Raw genomic sequence first — 18,407 nt, forward strand, 5'->3', positions numbered from 1 at the left:
CCCCAGCCCTGGTCCCCACTGCCGGCCTCGGGGGCTCCTGGGCATCCTCACCCTGAGTGCAAAGGCAGCCACAGGAGCCCCCCAGGGCGCTCTGGATCCAGGCTGCAGACACCCTAAAGGCAGCACTGAAAGGGACATGGATGGGGACTGCAGCTGGATCTTGCAGTGCTCACCACCCCTGACTGCCCTCTGAGTGAACCCAAACCTCACCTGCTGCACCTTGAGCACATTTACCCTTTTTGCCCATCCTGGCATGTGTGGTGTTCCCACATCACAGAGCAGCCCTTTGCAGGGAGTGACCAGCTCCCAGCTGCTCTGCTACCCTGGCCTTACTTTCTGTTTCCCAGCAATGAACTTAACAGATACACTCATGAGAATTCTAGCACAATCATTGGCTTCTCAGGAGCTCTTAGGCAAAAAAGCTCCGCTGATGACTAGTTTTTGCACAGAAGAGGAGGTACTGACAAGCATAAGGCGCAGGCAGGCTCTGGCAGAAGAATTCCTGAGCCACAGGATTGCATGCACTGCTGTTGCCAGCTGCTTTGTTCATATTTTTAGAGCCAGTTCTGGACAAAGGCTGCTGTTGACAGAGTAGGAAAATGTAGAGAAATAAAGGTGCAGGACACAAGCAAAAAATCTCAGGAGGGAAAACGCTAAGAAATACAGAGCTCAACAGAAGTCCTGGGAGATGGTTCAATGGAAAATGGCACCAGCAGTGAGCAGAGCCCGAGGCTGCTCACTGCCACCGCAGGGGCTCCTCAGTCTCCTGCTGCTTTGTGTCTGATCCCTGCTGGGCTCTCTCTGCCCCTGCAGCAGACGCAGCCCTGCCTGGAAAGGGCTCCATGCTCTGGTGTTGCAGCCTCCTCCAAGCTACATTCTTAGCAGCACTGAAAGAAGAGGTGAAACCAAGAGCCATTTTCTGTCCTGCCTGCAAACTCCTCTCCTTCAGTGCCACTGCCAGAGATCATCCCTCTGTCAGCTTGGCTCTGTGCCTGCTGCATTCCCGTCCCTGTGCCTTCCATCAGCTGGAACTCTCCTGCACATCAGCACTCGCTGTCCCACATGAAGAAGAGAGAGCTGTGTCAGAAGAGCAAAGATTGCATTTTCTTGGTCTTTCGAACAGCCACAAGAGACATGAGTCCAAAGAACGTTGTTGTTTGTTCCTGGCCTCCTTTTAGGTAACTCTTTTCTGCTTTAATACAAAAGTCTCTTTTCCCACGTGGATGGAATGATGTGGAATTGGCAGTTGCTTCAGGCTGTCAGGCAGCATGGGAGTTTTGTCTTGTCTCTGCTGAGGATTTGGTGAATTTTCCATTGGTCACTTGGTGGTGTCACCATGGGCTGAGCTCAGCGGCCGACTCTGCTGTCTGCAGGGGATGCATTGGGACGCCAAGGCCCTCAGGGCTGGAATTCGGGGGAGGGCGGGCTCGGAGCGCGCGGAGGCTGGGCCCGTCAGGAGCTGCTGCTGCTGGCGCTCGCTGTGCTCAGCCCGCTGGGCCGAGCAGCCGCGGCCACGGGGACACAGGCGGGAGCTGTGGCCGAGGCCGGCAGGCGGCCCGGGCCGGCTCGCAGCTGCGAGGACGCCGGCAGCCCGTGCCCTGAGGCCGAGGCCGTGGCGGGCAGTTTGCGGGCAGGGCTTTTCCGAGGCGGCCGCAATGTGCTGCCTCCCGTGTGGGCCCGGCTGCGGCAGAGGCGGGCGGGAGCGCGGCGGGGCCGGCAGCGGCGGGCAGAGGCCGCAGAGAGCAGCAGCCCGGCCGGGCCCGCCGCGGAGCGGCAGGGAGCTGCCGGGCAGCCCTCGGCCGTGTCTGTGCGCACAGGGCAGGAGCAGAGGCCGGAGCAGAGGCAGGAGCCGCGGCAGGAGCCGGCCATAGCGGCAGCTGGCCGTGCCCAGGGCCGTGGCCGCAGCTCTCCCCTGCCGGCCACAGCAGCAGCCGCTCGCCTCCGAGGCTCCGGCGCTTGCCGAAGACGAGGGGCCCGGCCCCCAGCACCCGCTGGAGCCCCGCAGCGAGAGGAGCCGCCGGTGCTGCAAAGGCAGCGCAGAGGGCGCAGGTTGAGGAGGAGGAGGACATGAGGCTCGCTCTGGGCCGCGCTGGGGCAGCTCTGCCCTCTCGGCCTTCGCCTTGAGCCCTTTGCTGCTTTTCCATGAGCCCTGATGGCCGTCCTCGGCCAAGGGTCCCCGCAGCCCTTTCCAGGGCTGGCGGAAAAGCTCCCTCAGTGACAGAATCGCAGAATCACTGCCTTGGAAGACAGCCACTTTCAAAAATGATCGAGTCCAACCCATTTCCTAACACCTCTACTAAAGCACGGCACCGAGTGCCACATCCAGTCTTCTTTTAAAGGCTTGCAGGGATGGTGAGTCCACCAGCTCCCTGCAGGGGTCTGTCCCAGGAAGAACCAAGATAACACTGAGGCCTTCTACCCCCCGGCGCTTGGAGCTCTGCAAGTTTGTCTTTCTGCTTAGGCAAAGGCCGTGGCAAAGGACTGGGAAAAGTAGTCACAAATAGAGTAGTCTACAGAGCTCTAAATAGATGTGCAAGCAATACAGAAAAGATAGAAAAGAAAAAAAGGCAAAACCCAAATGGCATCAGCAAAGTCTTGGGCATGAACACATAGCTGCAGAGGGTCTTCTCAGCCCTATTTCTTTGTATTTCTGGGAACCAGAGGAATCCTGCTTGAGCCTCTGGGGAGATGGGTTTGGAAGATAAAAGTTCATTGCTTTTTTTCACCGTGGGGCAGCTCCCATTCCTAACATCAGCTGAGCCTCTCTCCAGCCTGATGCCTGTTGTGCTAGTTGCAGCAAAACAATTGATGGCAGACAGAAGACACTGACACTTGCAGAGATGTGCCTTTTTCCAGTGCGAGATTGCAAAGGAGCAAAGTTTTGCCATTTGGGCACACTCCTCCAGGTTTCTTTGCTCAGGCCTTTGGTGAGCAGAGAATACATCTACATGGAAAACTTTTGACTAGACAGGATCTTTTGGGTCCATTGTCCCCCAAACTTGTGAACAGCTGGTCCCGTTGTAATGCCAAGTAACAAAGAGCAGCACAAATGACACAGAGAAGCCATGGCAAAAGAGGAAGCAGAGTGGCCCAATGAGGAAAGCATGTGGGGAGACACTGGCACATCGAGTGAGCTGCACTCCCAGAAGCTCTAGGCTGGCAGGTCCTGGTCTCACATTCTCCTTTTGGTTCATTTCAATCTTATTTATTTATTTATTTATTTATTTATTTATTTATTGAAAAGCAGGGCGCCCCTGACCAGGGAATGATTGGCATCTGACTCCATTGATTCAGAAGGCTGAACAATTTATTAAAAGTATATTATATTCCATTATACTACACTATATTAAAGAACACTATACTACAAAGAATACTAAAGAATACTAAAGAAAAACCTGTGGCTGTCTTGTGACAGCCAGGACACAGCATTGACCCAACAGGCCAATTAATATGAACAACCAGAATCCAACTAGGAAGTCCCTTCAAGTAAACAATCCTCTTAACACATTCCACATGTGCAAAACAACAGGAGCAGCAAGCAGAGTTAAAAAATGTTTCATCTTCTTCTCTCTGTACTTCTCCAGGAAAAGTCCTCTGAGAGAGAATTCTCTCTCTGTTCAGAGAATCTGAATGCCACATTTATTTAACTTTTTAAAATAATCAAAAAAAAATACAATTAAAAATAAGTAATCAAAATTTCAAGATACAATGAAAAGACAGTTATTCAAAACTACATCTAAAGTTCTGAACATATGTAACATCTGCAACTATAAAGCCTAACATATAAATCCTAATCTTCCAACAGTCTTCTAGCAGGTGCCAACTTCTTCCTGTGCTTGGAGGAATGAGGGCTCTTCTGGACAGGAGGCAAGGACTTCGTGGTGGAGAGACAATGGGAAGTGTGCAGAGAAAACTTCTTGGTAAGAGTGTAGCCGGTCAGGCCTGCAAAGTGGAAACACAGAGTGTAACAGAGGCTGCAATGCAAACCTAAAGCAGCTAAAGGTACATGTTTCATGGGATACATTTCCTGGAAACTTTTCAATAGTTGAACGGGGAAACATGCCCCTGCTGGCAGACACTTGAGGCAGGCCAGGGCGATACCCTGCCCCACTTCCCCAGAGCTAGCACAGGAACAGCCCGGCCTCTGGGCTGCCCTGGGACAGCAGGGAGCCCAGAGCCCTGTGCTCTCCAGGAAAGGCTCAGCTGCACATGCAGCCTCCTGCTCCTCTCCCTGCCCCACAGCTCAGCAGCCCTGCAGCTCCACGGGGCACTGGCAGCAGCACAGCTCCTTGCAGGGGGCACGTGCAGGGCACAGCTGTTCCCTGGCAATGCGCACAGCCTCTCTGGGCTGCCACAAGACCCTTCCTCCCACCAGAGAGCGGCCCAGCTCCCACCTTACCTCTTTGTGAGGCTGATCCATGCTTGGTCTTCACTTTGTCCTCAGCCTGGAGTTGCTTCAGGCCCCCCACGCCATGACTAGGAAGGGCGATGGAGGGAGCAGGAGCAGATGCACGCCCTTCCTTAGTGTTTTGTTATTTTTGGCACAGCTAAAAAGTCCCATCCGGAGGTGTCCAACTCAGCACTTGGTCAGCTTTCTGGAGAACATCAAACCTTCACCAGCCCAAAAGGCTGGAGAGGTTTTCCTGCACGTGTGGAGGCTTGCTCTCAGCACACTTAATCATCTGGGTGCCCATCACCTGGCAGAGGGCACAGGCAAGCTTGGTGACCACAGCGCAGACGTTGGCGCTTCGCACAGGCAGCGCCTTGTTCTCCAGGCAGCACCAGAGCACGGGCAGGGCGTAGCGCTGCACCACTTCAGGGCTCCTGGCATGGACCCATTCCACCAGCACTGCCGGGACAGAGACACAGCTCCTTACCCACCAGCCTCAATGCAAACAAGGATCTACCTCTGGGTTTGCTTCTTGGAAGCCTCTCTGGCCAAGATCAGTGAAATAGCACACAGAGCCCCATGGCCCAGAAATGGGCATTGCAGCTGATCATCCTTGAAACAGAACCACCAACCCCTCAGGAGCAATTTCTCCAGCCAGAGCTTTGTACCTGTGGCAGACTTTGTACCTTTACTAAATCATTTCACAATCTGTTTCTGCATGAACAATGACTGAAATGTCAAACTTCCTTTTTTTTTTTCCATTAAGAAGTTGTCTAAACCCACACGGAAGATTTGGAAATGCACCCTAGAGAGGCAATGGAGAGATTTCTAATAAAAGGGATGATTCCATCTTTGTAACTTTGATGCCAAGGGCCAAAAGTCTCATCTGGCTCTTCCCTTTGCTCTGTGGCACGCAGCAAAGGGCAGTATTAGAACACAGTTCAAAACTCCAGCCCACCAGAGATGGCTGCTGCTTGACAGCTGGATGAGAAACATCAGTGGCTAGCTGGTGTCTTTGGCAGAATGCTTTTGTGGCTTCCAGCAAAGAGCTGTTGCAAACCTCAGGGTGCCTTAGAGAATTACCCAGACCCCATTGCCCTGGCATTTGAGCATCTCCACATTTGTATGGCATTTCCCCTCTCAATGTTAATAGCATTTTTCCTTATAATGTCCACTGAAATAGGGGTAATAGAGAGAGAAGAATAATACACAGGGGACTGAAATTTAACCAAAACACAATTGCTTCCTAACATCATTGTCTCTGAAATCTGCTCTCTGCTCACATCATTTTCTGAACTATATCAAACACAGACAAAAAATGACTACCAACAGGCTTCTTGCATGGCAAATCTGGCTGAGAGATCAAAAGCTGAAATACGCTCTGGAGTCCATTCTTATTTTCTGATCATGCAAAATGTTATGCAGTAGCCATTTATTATTCTGTGGTGGAAGAGACTTCATTTTCTCTATGCTGTTAATCCACCAGCACCTTAATGCAACAATTCAACACTGAAACATCTCCTGAAAGTACCCAAAACCAATTCTGCTAAGCAGAAAAAGGGTTATGGTACCCATTTTATATTGGGAGCTCATTTGAGTTGAAATGTCATTAAAGACGTTGGTGACTACTGAACATGAGGAGCAAGCTGTCTGTTCCTACTAAATCTCAGAGAGAACATCTGCTCTTTCTAAAGTAGTCCTAATTTATGTTTAATTCCTTTCTTTGAAAAAGAGATCAAAATGTCTGCAAAACTAAATTCCCTATGGCTGGAGATCTACTTTATTAAATGCTCTTTAAAGGGCCTTTGACATCCTAATCACTGAACATGCCCTTTTGAAATTCCCGATGAAGACACCAAGTGTATTACACCTTGCATTTAAAGATGTTGGCATAATTAGCAGTGGATTTAGCCCCAGTTCATGCAAGGCTATCAGTTGTCTTCTCTACTATCTATTGAGATTATCATTTTTCCATCCCTTGGCTACTGCTGACATAGCAAGCTCCTCTGAGGAATCAATTATCAGCTGCATTTGTAGCATTTTGGACAGCGCAGACACAGGAAGACACTGTTTGCACACCCTGAACTGCTCAGTCCAGTGCCACTTGGACAGCAGAGGCATGGAGCCCCCAGCACTCTGCAGCTTCTGCCCCCCTGTGCCCCCAAAGCCTGCCTTGCACTAAATCTGTGCCTCTAAGAGCAGTGTTGAGTTTTGACCTAAGCTGTGACCCCTAGGCTCTGCACGGTTCAGCCTCAAAACTTTCCAGGAGAAAAACAAGGATTGTGTGAGAACAAAAGAGATTCCCTGAAACAGGGTTTGTCACCATTTTCCCTTAAGGATCACAGATGTCCCTGGGCTTCCAAGAGAGGAGCCAGCTGGGGTATTTTTTAGGCCCTCCTTCTCCTGCAGGTGGGTTCTGAGATGCCCCAGTGAGAGCTCAGCCCCCAGGCCGAGCTCTGCCCCCATCTCAGATGCTGCACAGCTCTGCAGCAGCCAGGGAATGCCTGCCAACTACACCTGCCTTGGCTATTGGGCAGGAGGGACGAGCTCAGCACCTCCTGATTTGGAGGAGCTACTCTGCTGTCTGTTCACAGGCATTCCCTGTAAATACTCCCCCGGAGACTTGTTGGCTTAGAAGGGGAGGCCATACCTGTGATACGCTCTGTGACATCCAGCAGGGCTTGGCCACTCAGTTTGCTCCATTGGTTGCTGAGCTCTTTCATCAGTGACACTTCATCTACAAGTGAAACACACGTTTCTGCTCACTTGTGTGAGGTCATAGCAGAAAGGAGAGTGAGGAGGAGGGAAAGAGCAGGGGCAACCCCATTTTATACAATAAAATCAACTTCTGCTGATTTTTGATTCCTTTTTGTCTTTCCTTCCAGCCTACTTGGCAGAGTTTTAAATTCCAAAAGAAAAGCTCTCCTTTCACATTTGTGAATCCAAAGTTGTCTGCTGTACCAGGAGCTATGTTAAAACATTTCACATCAGGGACCTCAACAGTTCAGTCACATGGAAGCAGTGAAAAAGTTTTGCATCCCAGAGCAAAAGGGAAGAAGCCCATATTGGGACACAGAAAGGCACTGACTCAGGCAGTTTGTGAGTTCACAGAGCAGCTGAAGTGGAGAAAGTGGAAACTCCCCTTGAAGACCTGCCTCTTCAACACTCCATTTTTCAGGCATTTTCAGCGCTGACATAAATCTCTGTGGCAAAGGAATTTACAGCAGCCCTTGCCTAGGCAGGTATATGCTGTTGCCATCTTGCCCCATGCAAAACAACATGTGGAACAAGGCATCGTTGACAGCTGGATTTAGACCTGTTTGTTCTAAAGAAATGAACTTGGTGAATCATCAGTTCCTCTTTGGAAAAAGAAGACAAAGAAGAAAGGTGGGAAATAGGCAGCTAATGCCTCTAATGTAGAGCCTTCCAGGTGGCTGCTCTGCAGAAGCTCTGATGGGCCGGTGTCCCTTCATGCCAGCAGCAAAGCTGGCCATTTGGGAAGTCAGACAGGGCCCAAGCAAACTCCAAAACTCCTTTGCCTCTGAATTGTAGCAAAGCTGGAGTCCAGGACTTGCTCTTCAGACAAGCAGCACAGAGCCAAGGGAGCCTGGGACTGTTGGGAAATGCTGCTGCACATTCCAGCCTGTTGGGGATGGTGCATAAGGACTGCACCTGCACAGCTCCTGGTGGGTGTCAGCTGGAGCGTTCCACAGACAACAACAGCTCCCAAGGCACTCAGCGCTCTCTCGTGTGGGACAGACAGAGACACGGCTGAGGAGAGTCCATGCCAGGGCTCAGCCTTACCTAAATGAGCAACGGATTTGTCCAGTGCCTTCACAGCTGCGGCATGAACCCCAGGATCCTTTGAGTTCAGGTTCTTTGTTATCCCTTCAACCAAAGGGGTCATCACCGGCTTCAGGGCATCTTTCAGGAGTCCAATGATTTCTGCCAGCACGTCCAGCGCCTTTTCCTTCACTCTCTTGTGGGTGTCATTTATTCTCAGGACAAAATAATCAAAAATCTGTGGAGAGAACAAACAACATGAAAGCTGGATTAAAATGACCTTGTTTGAAGAGGGGATGTAGAAATGAGCACTCAGCAATATAAAAGATGAAAGTGGTCCTTTCTGTCAGATCAGCCCTTGCTTGCACAATTTCACTGTTTTCCTGTGGGCCACTCACTGGAATGGTTGCACAACCTGATGCTGCTGGAGAGATTTTCATCTGTTTTTAAGAGGTTTGGCTGGGTCCAGAAAAGTTCCTATGGTATTTCTCTCCATCTATAAATCATTAAATCAATTCCATTTATTACTGTAAAAGGCTACCTTTGCTTTACAAGTATGGAAGCAGATATTTACCATGCCCATTTTTCTATACAGTTGCCTCAGGTACTGAGGGCAGTTATGATTTTATCAAGACTGTGGCTGGAGGAGATCTAAGTTTTATTTTGTCTGTCTCAGAACCTGTGTCTGGTGAAGTGCAGGACTCGGATCAACTCTTCCAGGATCCAGACCATTTCTCTAACTAACATGTGGACTTCTGAAATGGAATGTGCTCTACAGCTCTCATTAGAGCAGGTTCAGTCCCTTGACAGCCACATCATCAGGCACCATTTTCTGGAAAAAGGGAAAAAGCAGCTGCTGGGAGGAGAAGGCAGAGATCCCTTCTTAGCTGTTTTCCTCCTTTTCCAAAGAGAAAAAAGGTCCCCCCAAGAAGGGTGAGCACCATCTTTACCAAGAGGAATAGGGATGAGGATGGAAATGAGTAGCCAGAGTTGTGCTTGTGCAAGACAAAATGGAGTGTACGGAAGTATCCTTTTAAAAATAACTGGGTTTAAACCAGCCCAGCCTGATACTTCTCTTCCCCAGGAAAACCCATCTTTGGTCTGGAGAATAATTGCCATGCTTTCAAGGGCTGGTTTTCCCTTCACTTCACCCAGCTAGCAGTAGGAGACAGCAGCAGTTACACCAGCAGAAAATTCTGCCATCATCTCTGATGAACAGCAGCAATAGGCACCTGCCAGACCTATACAACTAGACTGAAATAACTTGTCCTGCAGCCTGGACCAGAATTAAATTTGTCTGGGTAAGAGGGAACCAGCCTGTCCCAAACAACCAGGGTGTAGTGCCAAGACACACTGAATTAAGTTTACTTCTCCAGGCTTGGGAAAGGAGCAAAAGGAAAAGAGCAATGAAGATGCCCTACATACTTGGACAATGTTAGTGGAGATGAGCTGGGGGCTGGTTTTGGACAGGTCTAGGAGGAGTGCCACTCCTTCCATCCGTGTCTGAAACCCCTTGGCTTCCAGGAGATGGTAAAGCTTCTGGAGTGACTCCCTTCCTTCCACAGCTGCTGGTAATGTGACCTGGGCTTTTGCACGGTGTAGGAGGTGTCCATCAGAGGTAGATTTCACCCTGGAAAACAAAACCAAATTAGGACCTGTTGCTGATAATACCTTCAGTTAATTGTGAGCCAAACATCCTGACGAGTTTTCCTAACAATGTGATTTCCAGCTAGAAAATCATGAAGCTCTGAAGAACAACGCGGACCTCGTGACAATCATTACGGGAGACAATCTGCAAGTGGCATTCTCATCACTGCTCCCTTAGGAAAACCAAGGATGAGATGCACCTGATCTATCTTCAGATGCCTTCCAAGGCACACAGGTCACATTGCTTTGTGGGGAAAGGGAGACACTACTTCCAAGTTTAAATGCCTCCTCATATGGCACGTGTGTGTCTTATAGTAGGGAAACTCATCACTCTGGAGAAATGTCTCTACAACCAGGCATGAGAATCTGGAAAAGTAGCTCAGATGCATCTGAACAGGTGAACAGGGGCATATCTGAAGGATCCAGAAAATCAGTAACAGAGATAGAAACAGAAGCCAGACCTCCAAGAATTACCCTCACATTTCCTTTTCTTCCCTAGAGACTAGATGCACAACTTAACAAATTCTCTGGGAATACTCCCCTTGGATCAACCTGTCTCTTCCATGAGCACGGGAAGATGCTAGCCATGCTACTGAGGCATGTGGTCACTTTCCTGCCACCGCTGAGCAGGACAGAGCTCAAGAAATTCCCTCTCTTATCAGAGGAGCAAGTAGCTCTGCCAGTGGCATGAAGAGACAGCAAGGACCAAATTCCTGTCTTCAATGCTGATTGCAGCACAGGGGGAAATAAACCAAACATGCTGTCCATCAAGCAAACTCTATGAAGGAAAGGAATACCAAGACAAAAGTCCACATTGAGACACCTGTTGACCAAAATGGCTCAGGAATTGCCTTGCTCCTTACTACTCAAACTTGGCACTGTTTGAGGGTAAGAAAGCCATGATTCAGCCAGGCCAAACCACATGGATGGGAACTGCTTGTTTGGGGAATGGCATGTTGCTTCTAGACTGGGACTTCTCATTAAAACACCCATCTAAAAAGAGTGTTTTATTTATCATTCCACTTGGATGAAAAAAAAACCTGGTTGAATTTACTTGTCTCAAGGCAGACAGCAGAAACTGCCCTCTCCTAGCCTGCACAGCACTGCCCTTGCCACTGCACTGGATCGGCTGAGCTGCAACCAATGGGTGTCTGTTTGTCACCCAATTTTTGTGGAAAGCCCTCCAGAGAAGTTGTGTTCAACACAATGCAGAAGGAGACGTTTTTTATCCTAGAGCATTTGTAGGAAAAGGAAACAATCTCTTGCACTGGTCATCTCCAGCAGAAAGATTTTTCTGTGGAAGAGGCATGCAGAGCTTGTCATGTGCTTTGTCACATCTGACAAAAGTGCTCAGTACCGTTTGCTAGAAGGCACTGTGGCCTGGGGCTCCTTCGAGCCATCGTTCCTCTTCTCCACCGGCTCCTTGACAGATGGGCGTTCACCCTTCTGCTTTTCCATCCCCTACAAAGACATAGAGAAACCCTATGAATCTTCAGAATATAAAATAGGAAATTCCCTCTTTAAAACACAAGTTAGAACCTGGATCAATGTAGTACCAAGGCTTAGGGAAACACTTCCTAACTTACAGAAATAAACAGACCAGAGATTCATTGGTGCCAACTCTTTGTTTTCAATAGCCCAAGGCAGGTTATGGGTGCTAGCACACCGAGCAGCCGTCTAAATTCCCAAATTCACTAGTCTTGAGCATAAATGGGAACAATGCAAACTGATAGGCAATGAGTGGTCTTAAAGGAAGCAGCAGAAAAAATGGGACTCTGGGGGTTGGCCCATTGTGTTGGAAGTTGATTTGGTTCAATGCTCATTCTCCCTGCTCCTGCACAAAGGCACACTCCCCAAGCTTCTTCCAGCTCCACAGGGCTTGACAGCAGGGCAATATTCCCAAAAGACAGAGAGAAATTGTAGTAACTAGGACTGACTTGGACATCTTTTGTATATTTGGAAATTTTCTTGGCAGTGTTACTTGCAGTCACTTTTGCAAAGACTCTGTTATCTTCAGACTTTGTTATCTTCTGTTCTCACTTAATTGCTTGACTGGGGGCAGAGTCAGTAGGGAGAGCGTGGTGGGGCCTTACGCTTAAATGTAAACCCATGTTCTCCTCTTTCCCTTTCCTCTTTGTGACTGATATTCAAAATCTTCAAAACCCCACTTTTCCCCTAATAATAGCAGTTCCTTTATGGCCTGCAGATGAACAGGCTGAGGATTAACAGCTCATTCCCAGGAGGAAAGTGATTCAGCAGAAGAGGAATGAGATAAAGACAGATTTGGTATGTTTGGTCTCGTATTAGCAGTGGTAATACTTGGACAAAGGAGGCATTTCTTCTGCCAAGCACTTACTTTCTTCTTAATTCTTGTCAGGATATCTTCCAGGTCATGTGTGGAAAGAGATTGTTCCAGGAGCATTTTAAATTTTTGATGACTCAGCAACATCTTCACCATCTCCTGGCCATAATGCCTGAGGAAGGATGGAAGGAAGGATGGCAGAAAGGAAGGGAGGAAGGGAGAGAGGGAGGCAGGAAGGAAACAAAAGAACAGTGAACCAAGGAAGAGTGTTAACAGAAGGGGCTGGTACCTTAAACTCATCAGGTGCAATCCTTGCATGAGAAGGCATAACCTACTCAGCAAAGAGGGAGATTTACCTCCACTTGACACTGCACAGTGTTGTCAGCTGAACACAAGAAGCAAGAGGAGAATGTGGGGCCACAGGAAAACACCATTCACTCTGAAACTGTGGGTGTTCCCAGGGATCAAGCAAAACACATCTGCTTTGTTGACAGAGTCTATGAGCAGTGTCCTGCTGCCATTGCACAATAATTTGCCTTTCTTTAACTGGCAGAGAAGCCAGGACAAAACACCTCCTGCATCCTGTTGATTATTCTATACTATATGTATGCACAGGGTCAGCTAGTCGTTCTGGTGTTCTTGGCAACTATTAATGGGAACTTCATCATCAAAGTAAGGGGATTTTGGTGGTTTGGGTTGATTTTGCCACTGGGAAACCACAGTTTTCTTCAAGAAGAAATTTGGAGGACAGTGTGCCCCACGTAACAGCATTGTAGAAATCTGCAGAAGGGGTTCAGGAAGAATGAATACATTGGCTAAAGACCCCTGAAATATTTCTAGGAAAGTCTTCATGACTTTCCCAGAAACAGATGTTTGGGATCCTTCAGTGATAAACATTAGCGAACACTTTGGCTTTGTGTTGTATACCTAAGGCCATAATAAACTCTTGTACTGGCTAATATGAGCTCTTTTGAACTTAGTAAAGAATACTTCAAGTCACAGGAAGTTGGCAATGCTCCTTCTTGCTGGCCAACCTCAGGTTTCACACTACAGTCATTTCCCCAGGCAACCCAGAGCAGCGGTCACAGCACCAAGCCTGACAGCGCTCAAGAAGCGTTTGGACAATGCTCTCAGGCACATGGAGTGACCCTTGGAGTGCCCTGCACATGGCCAGGAGCTGGACTGGATGACCCCGATAAGTCCAATCCAACGCAGCATATTCCACGATTCTGTGACCCTCATCCACACAGTGAGGTCACGTATTATTTCCTTGAGTTTCCACTCTTTTGTAGTTTTACCTTTAAAGCCAAAGACAAAACAGTTTTCCTGGTTTTGGAGGTGAAAGGAAGATCATTACCTTGTGTCCTTGTGACAGTCCTGAGCCAGTGTCCCTGCCACGTGTGCCAGCCTCTCAGCCCTGGGGGTGCCTGCGAGCTTGGTGACTCCCATTTTCTCCATCAAGGACAGGAGGAGTTCGGCCGCACACTTCCGCACCTGGACGTAGCGGCTCCTGGGAAGGAGAGAACAAACCCTGGGGCACAGGGACAAGGAGCAGCAGCAGCAGCACAGGCCTTGGCCAGAGCGTGCTCCCTGGCCTTGCTGGGGGAAGGAGCCTGGGCTCTCCCTGCAGCTTCAGGCACCTGCAGAAGGTTCTGTCCTCAGATAAACACAAAGTTAGCATTGTACAGAAGGACTGCCTGCATGGAAGAGGGAGGAATTCCGTCTCCCTGCACTATCTGATATTCCATTTCTTTCCCAAAATTTACTCAAAGAAAGATTAAAGTAATAGATCGCATATGAATTATTTAGAAATTAAGGAAAATTCATGCAGACCCATCAGAGGGCACCCACTACACAGAGCTGCAGCAGGATGAGGCTCTTTTCCACCCATTTCTTCCCACATCTGCAGACCTCTGGGATAAAACAAATGCAGGGAAAACACGCTGCGGGGCGTGAAGTTGCGGAATATCCAGCAATACAGCCTCTTTCTTCTGTGAGGCTTGGCAACAGATACATCTGAGTGCTTTACCCTATTGCAAAGCTAAGGAAAGGGTGGCAGTCAGTTTAGCCAGGTTGTCCTGATCTAGAGACTGTCTCTTGGGAACTATCAGGCAGCAACACTTAGGGCAGCATTTGCTTCAGCTGTCCCATGGCACTCGGCCTGTGAAGGGGCCTGTGAAGTGATTCATCATCTCAAGGCTAACAGGAAACTTCATTTTGAATAGAAAGCAGAGCTCTAAGGCCAGCACAGTCACACAAGGCTCCTTTTGGCAGGAGCTGCACCTGCTGTGCAGGCTGTGCCACACCCAGCATATTCTCCCCCATGTGCTCCACACCCCAGCAAGGACCCTCCTTATTTCTCAGGTTAGTGGCATCATGAGGAAAACGTGGTTTTCCCCAGGGCCTCTGTGGTTAGTGCTGTGAAATATCAAAGAGCGCTCACAGCTGCAATTGCAATTGTCCCTCTTCCCACAAAAGCACAAGGCTCTATCCTTAGCCTTTGCAGGCACTTGCATTTCCCCACTGTTCACCATATCTAGGAAACTCTGACAGACTGGGAGAACTCCAGGAAGCAGCAGGAAACTGACTCAGAGGAGCTTTAGTTTGGATATCAGGAAAAAGTTTTTCACCCAGAGGGTGCTTGGGCCCTGCAACAGGCTCCCCAGGGCACTGGTCACAGCACCAAGCTGACAGAGTTGAAGAAGCATTTGGACAACAATCTCAGGCACACAGGGTGACCCTTGGGCTGTTCTGTGCAAGGCCAGAAGCTGGAATTGATGATCCTGAAAGGCTGCTTCCAACTCCCCATATTGTATAGTTCTGTGATTCTGTGACCCAATGGGCTGCAGGAGGGCAGAAATAGGTGGCAAGAGGAAAGAAATGAGGTTGATGGGAGAATCGAGTACCTGAGTCCACAGAAGATGCAGGATGCCGGACCCTTCCCTCCCAGCATTCCCATTCTTTCCCTCATCCCTCCCCTCACCCACACACTAGAAGGTGAAGAATAGCACTAAATGAAGAAGAACCTACTTGACTCCCTTGTCCATGAGAGCAGTCATTGCTCGTGCAGGAGTCACGTTCTCCACCATGATCCCCAGGCTCTGAGAGGCTGCCTTCTGAACAAACTCTGGTGAGTTCCAGACCATCTGGAGAAGGACTGGAGCAACCTCATCCACCTGGGAATCCATGTCCTTCTTCAAGATTGCAAAGAGCTCTCCCAGTGTGACGATTGCTGAGTAGGACACCTTGGACCGGAGGTTGGTCACCTGGGGAAATCGTGAGGGGAAATATAATTATCACCTTGAATAGAAAACCACTTGCCTTCAACACAAGTCCCAGGAAATGACAACACATCCCACTGTGTCCAGAGGATCGTAAAAGTACATTAAGAGCAGGAGAGCACAAGCACCGAAAGGCACTTACTCTGGCACCAATTTCTGACCTCACACCTGCTTACTGCAGGCCTAAAAAAAATTTCACCTAAGTGTGAAATTGAACCTTTCTACAATGGGCACTACATTGATTTTAGGCTCTTTCACTAGAAAATGAAAACAAGGGCTGCTTTCAAATCATAAAGGCACAAGTCATAAAGATAAAAGTGTCAGATGCTCCTGTTCCAGAAAGCAACACCAGCAGTTGAAGCACTCAGACAGGAAACAGAAAACACAGGTTCAGGTCTACAGACTCATTTGCAGTGTTGAATTACAGCTTGGGCAGAGATTAGGACTCTGGCAAATAACATCATTAGTGTCTCAGTTTCTGCATTTGCACATTGCATTCAAATGGCACCTCACTGACAAGTGCCAGATACCCAAGCTGCCAGTAAATACAGCTGCACGTACACACAGATCCTACAGACATTAGAAGTAGAAGGTCTAAAATCAGAAATGAAGGCAGTCCCTGAGCACACATGGAGATGAACAAGCACATATCTACTCTACAAGCCGCGTATGAAGTATGGGGAAGAATTCAGAACAATGTTCTCACCTCGCTGGTAACTGCCAAGCAAATCTCACGAAGTCGACAAAGCAGGACTGCTGCATGGGACTCAGCCAGGCGTGTGATGTTGAAGAGTCCCTTCTTCTTCAGTTCCCTGAAAGGCAAGTAACAAAAAGATTGATATTCCTCTCTACCCAAGAACTAGGCAGCACCCCCTGAAGTGACCAGGCTGGCAACTCAGTCAAACAATGGGAGGTGCTTTTCAAGGAGCACTTAATGAAATTATGGAACACACTGCCACTGGATGTTGTGGCTGTCAAAAGCATACACAAATCCAAGAGGCAAAGAGAGGGCTTTCAGAGTCTTCATTTGTGGCCGTTTGAGAAGACAGCCTTTCTGGAAGCTCTGGCACGTGAAGTGCCTCTCTCACTACTTCCTAGAAGCTGTGAGGCTGGGCCATGCTGCTGTTTCTTGTCACCTCCCTGTACCTGTCCCTGAGACACAGTCCCAGCAGGCTGCTACTCTGGGACATTTTCCTTCTTTGTCAGCCCCAGCAGGCAGTTCAGCACTGAGAGTCAGCACTGCCACTCTGGAGCTGAGTTCCCCCTCCACAATCTAGGCCTGTCTGTCACCCACTCCACTCCACCTCACACATTCCCCAAAAAAGCAGCAGGATGTCCCAGAAGATTAAGATTCCATCCCTGGACAAGAACTGTTGAAACTCTGGCTTTCCCACAACACTCCTACCTAAAACAACCCCCACAACAGCAACATGTTATTTAAAAGGTGCAAACAACTCCATCTCTCAGCACTTGCTTTGTGCAGGCCCTCAGCCACAGGAAGGTACGTGAGGCATCAGGGCTGCAGCACAGGGCTGCTGACCGATCCCATGGGCACCCCTGAGTGTCATCAGGACCCCCCACACCTGCAGAAGCTCTCTGTACCTCACAAGGCACCAAAGAGAAATGGGGAAGAGAAAGCGGAAGAGAAAGGGCAAAGCAAAGGGATCTGCACAACGAGATGCATTGTGGCCAGTTTTTCATGCTTATCCCAGTGTGAATGCAGGCCTTACCCCTGTGTGAATGAAGCATCCACCAGGGAGTGATCAAAAAGCCATCAAAAAGAAAACCATTATCATCTCATATTTGTAGGGTTATCACCTCTGGGCCACCTTCTGCCTGTGTATAATTTTGGGACACATTGGGAGTATTGACAAAACATCTCAGTATTGGCAAAACATATGAAGCAGTGAGAAGGAAATAGTTGACTTCCAAAAGTGCAAGATTCCTAGAGGATTTTATTTCTTTTTCCTTCTCTTCTGCCATGAGCGCTTCACCACTAATGACATGCTGATGGACTTGAAAGCACAACTCAGTCCATTTCTCCGAAAGAGGAACTCCCTGGAGCTGCTTCTGGGACTCACATGCAGGAGTCCCTGCCATTGCTGTCAGCAGTGGGAGCACAGAGGAATCTTACTCAGTCCCACTGGGCCAGTGGCCCATGGCACCCAAATCTCTACAATCAAAGCTGCTGCCATCCTGCTTCTTGCCTTCAGCCAGCAAATCGTCTCATGCCACAGCTTTCTCTCTTCCCTCAATATTTCCTTTGCAGCTCCATGGAGCAGCAGGCAAAGCAAGGAAACAGCACGGGCCTGCTGCAGCTGGAGCACTGCTGCAGAGCAAGGCCAAGAAAAGGCTGCTCTCCAATCTTTATGCTCTCCCTGCTCTGCAGGGGTTTCACCTGTGCCCTTTGGCCCTCGGGGCTCTCGGGGCTCCGAGGCACGAGCAAGACACGCTTCTGACCGACCTTAACGCTCAGAGGGACACAGAGGGAACGGGGCCTTTCTTACCAGTCATCGCTGCCCAGCATGGAGAGTGCCTCCTGCAAGGACTGCTGTGGGTCTGAAGAGGCTCTGTCCTTCTGCCCATGCCCACGGAGCGGCTCCTCTCGGCGCTTGGCACCAGTGGCCGTCTGCGGGGTCACTGTAAGGAGAGGGTCGGCCATGGGCGCTGCAGCCCTGGGCAAGGCACCCGCCATGGCGCGGCCTGGAGCCCCATCTCCCAGCCAGGGCTCTGTGTGACACACACTGCCGCTGGGTCAGAGGCTTCCCTGCTGCCTGGATCCTGGGGCTCCTTGCTTGCTCCCAGCCTCCCCCAGCTGGGCACAGCTCCAGGCTGAACCTGACAATTGCTCCCACAGCGCCAGCTCCCAAGTGCCACAGGTGCCACAGCCAGCGGCAGCTTCCTGAGGCTGCAGAGCTCCCGCTCCCTGCGAGACAGCGCCCACAGCAGCACTGGCCAGCCCAGGAGGGAACCCCTCAGGGGCCTCTCTTTTTTCGGTGTCCTC

At 49.5% G+C, this 18,407-nt stretch overlaps 1 protein-coding gene across 1 annotated transcript; it reads right to left on the reverse strand.

The window, feature by feature from the left end:
* Positions 1-3,790: 3,790 nt before the first annotated feature.
* Positions 3,791-18,098, reverse strand: LOC129133669 (TOG array regulator of axonemal microtubules protein 2-like). Its single transcript, XM_054653297.2, has 12 exons — positions 17,911-18,098; positions 16,110-16,215; positions 15,153-15,388; positions 13,480-13,632; positions 12,177-12,294; positions 11,178-11,281; positions 9,599-9,803; positions 8,195-8,411; positions 7,041-7,127; positions 4,618-4,849; positions 4,400-4,476; positions 3,791-3,942 (listed from the first exon to the last, which is right to left on the reverse strand). Exons 1-12 carry the CDS (start codon positions 18,096-18,098, stop codon positions 3,791-3,793), a joined length of 1,875 nt encoding a protein of 624 aa, XP_054509272.2.
* Between the last annotated feature and the right edge of the window lie 309 nt (positions 18,099-18,407).

This window comes from Agelaius phoeniceus, chromosome Z (genome assembly GCF_051311805.1).
Source record: "Agelaius phoeniceus isolate bAgePho1 chromosome Z, bAgePho1.hap1, whole genome shotgun sequence".
Taxonomy (NCBI): Eukaryota; Metazoa; Chordata; class Aves; order Passeriformes; family Icteridae; genus Agelaius; species Agelaius phoeniceus.

Excerpts from the sequence above, each read along its gene's own strand:
- LOC129133669 (XM_054653297.2), bottom strand. The coding sequence starts at position 18,098 with ATGGCGGGTGCCTTGCCCAGGGCTGCAGCGCCCATGGCCGACCCTCTC. Across the intron at positions 16,216-17,910 it reads ATGCTGGGCAGCGATGACTG|GGAACTGAAGAAGAAGGGAC; the intron begins GTAAGAAAGGCC and ends CTTGCCTTTCAG. Across the intron at positions 12,295-13,479 it reads GACTGTCACAAGGACACAAG|GCATTATGGCCAGGAGATGG; the intron begins GTAATGATCTTC and ends ATCCTTCCTCAG.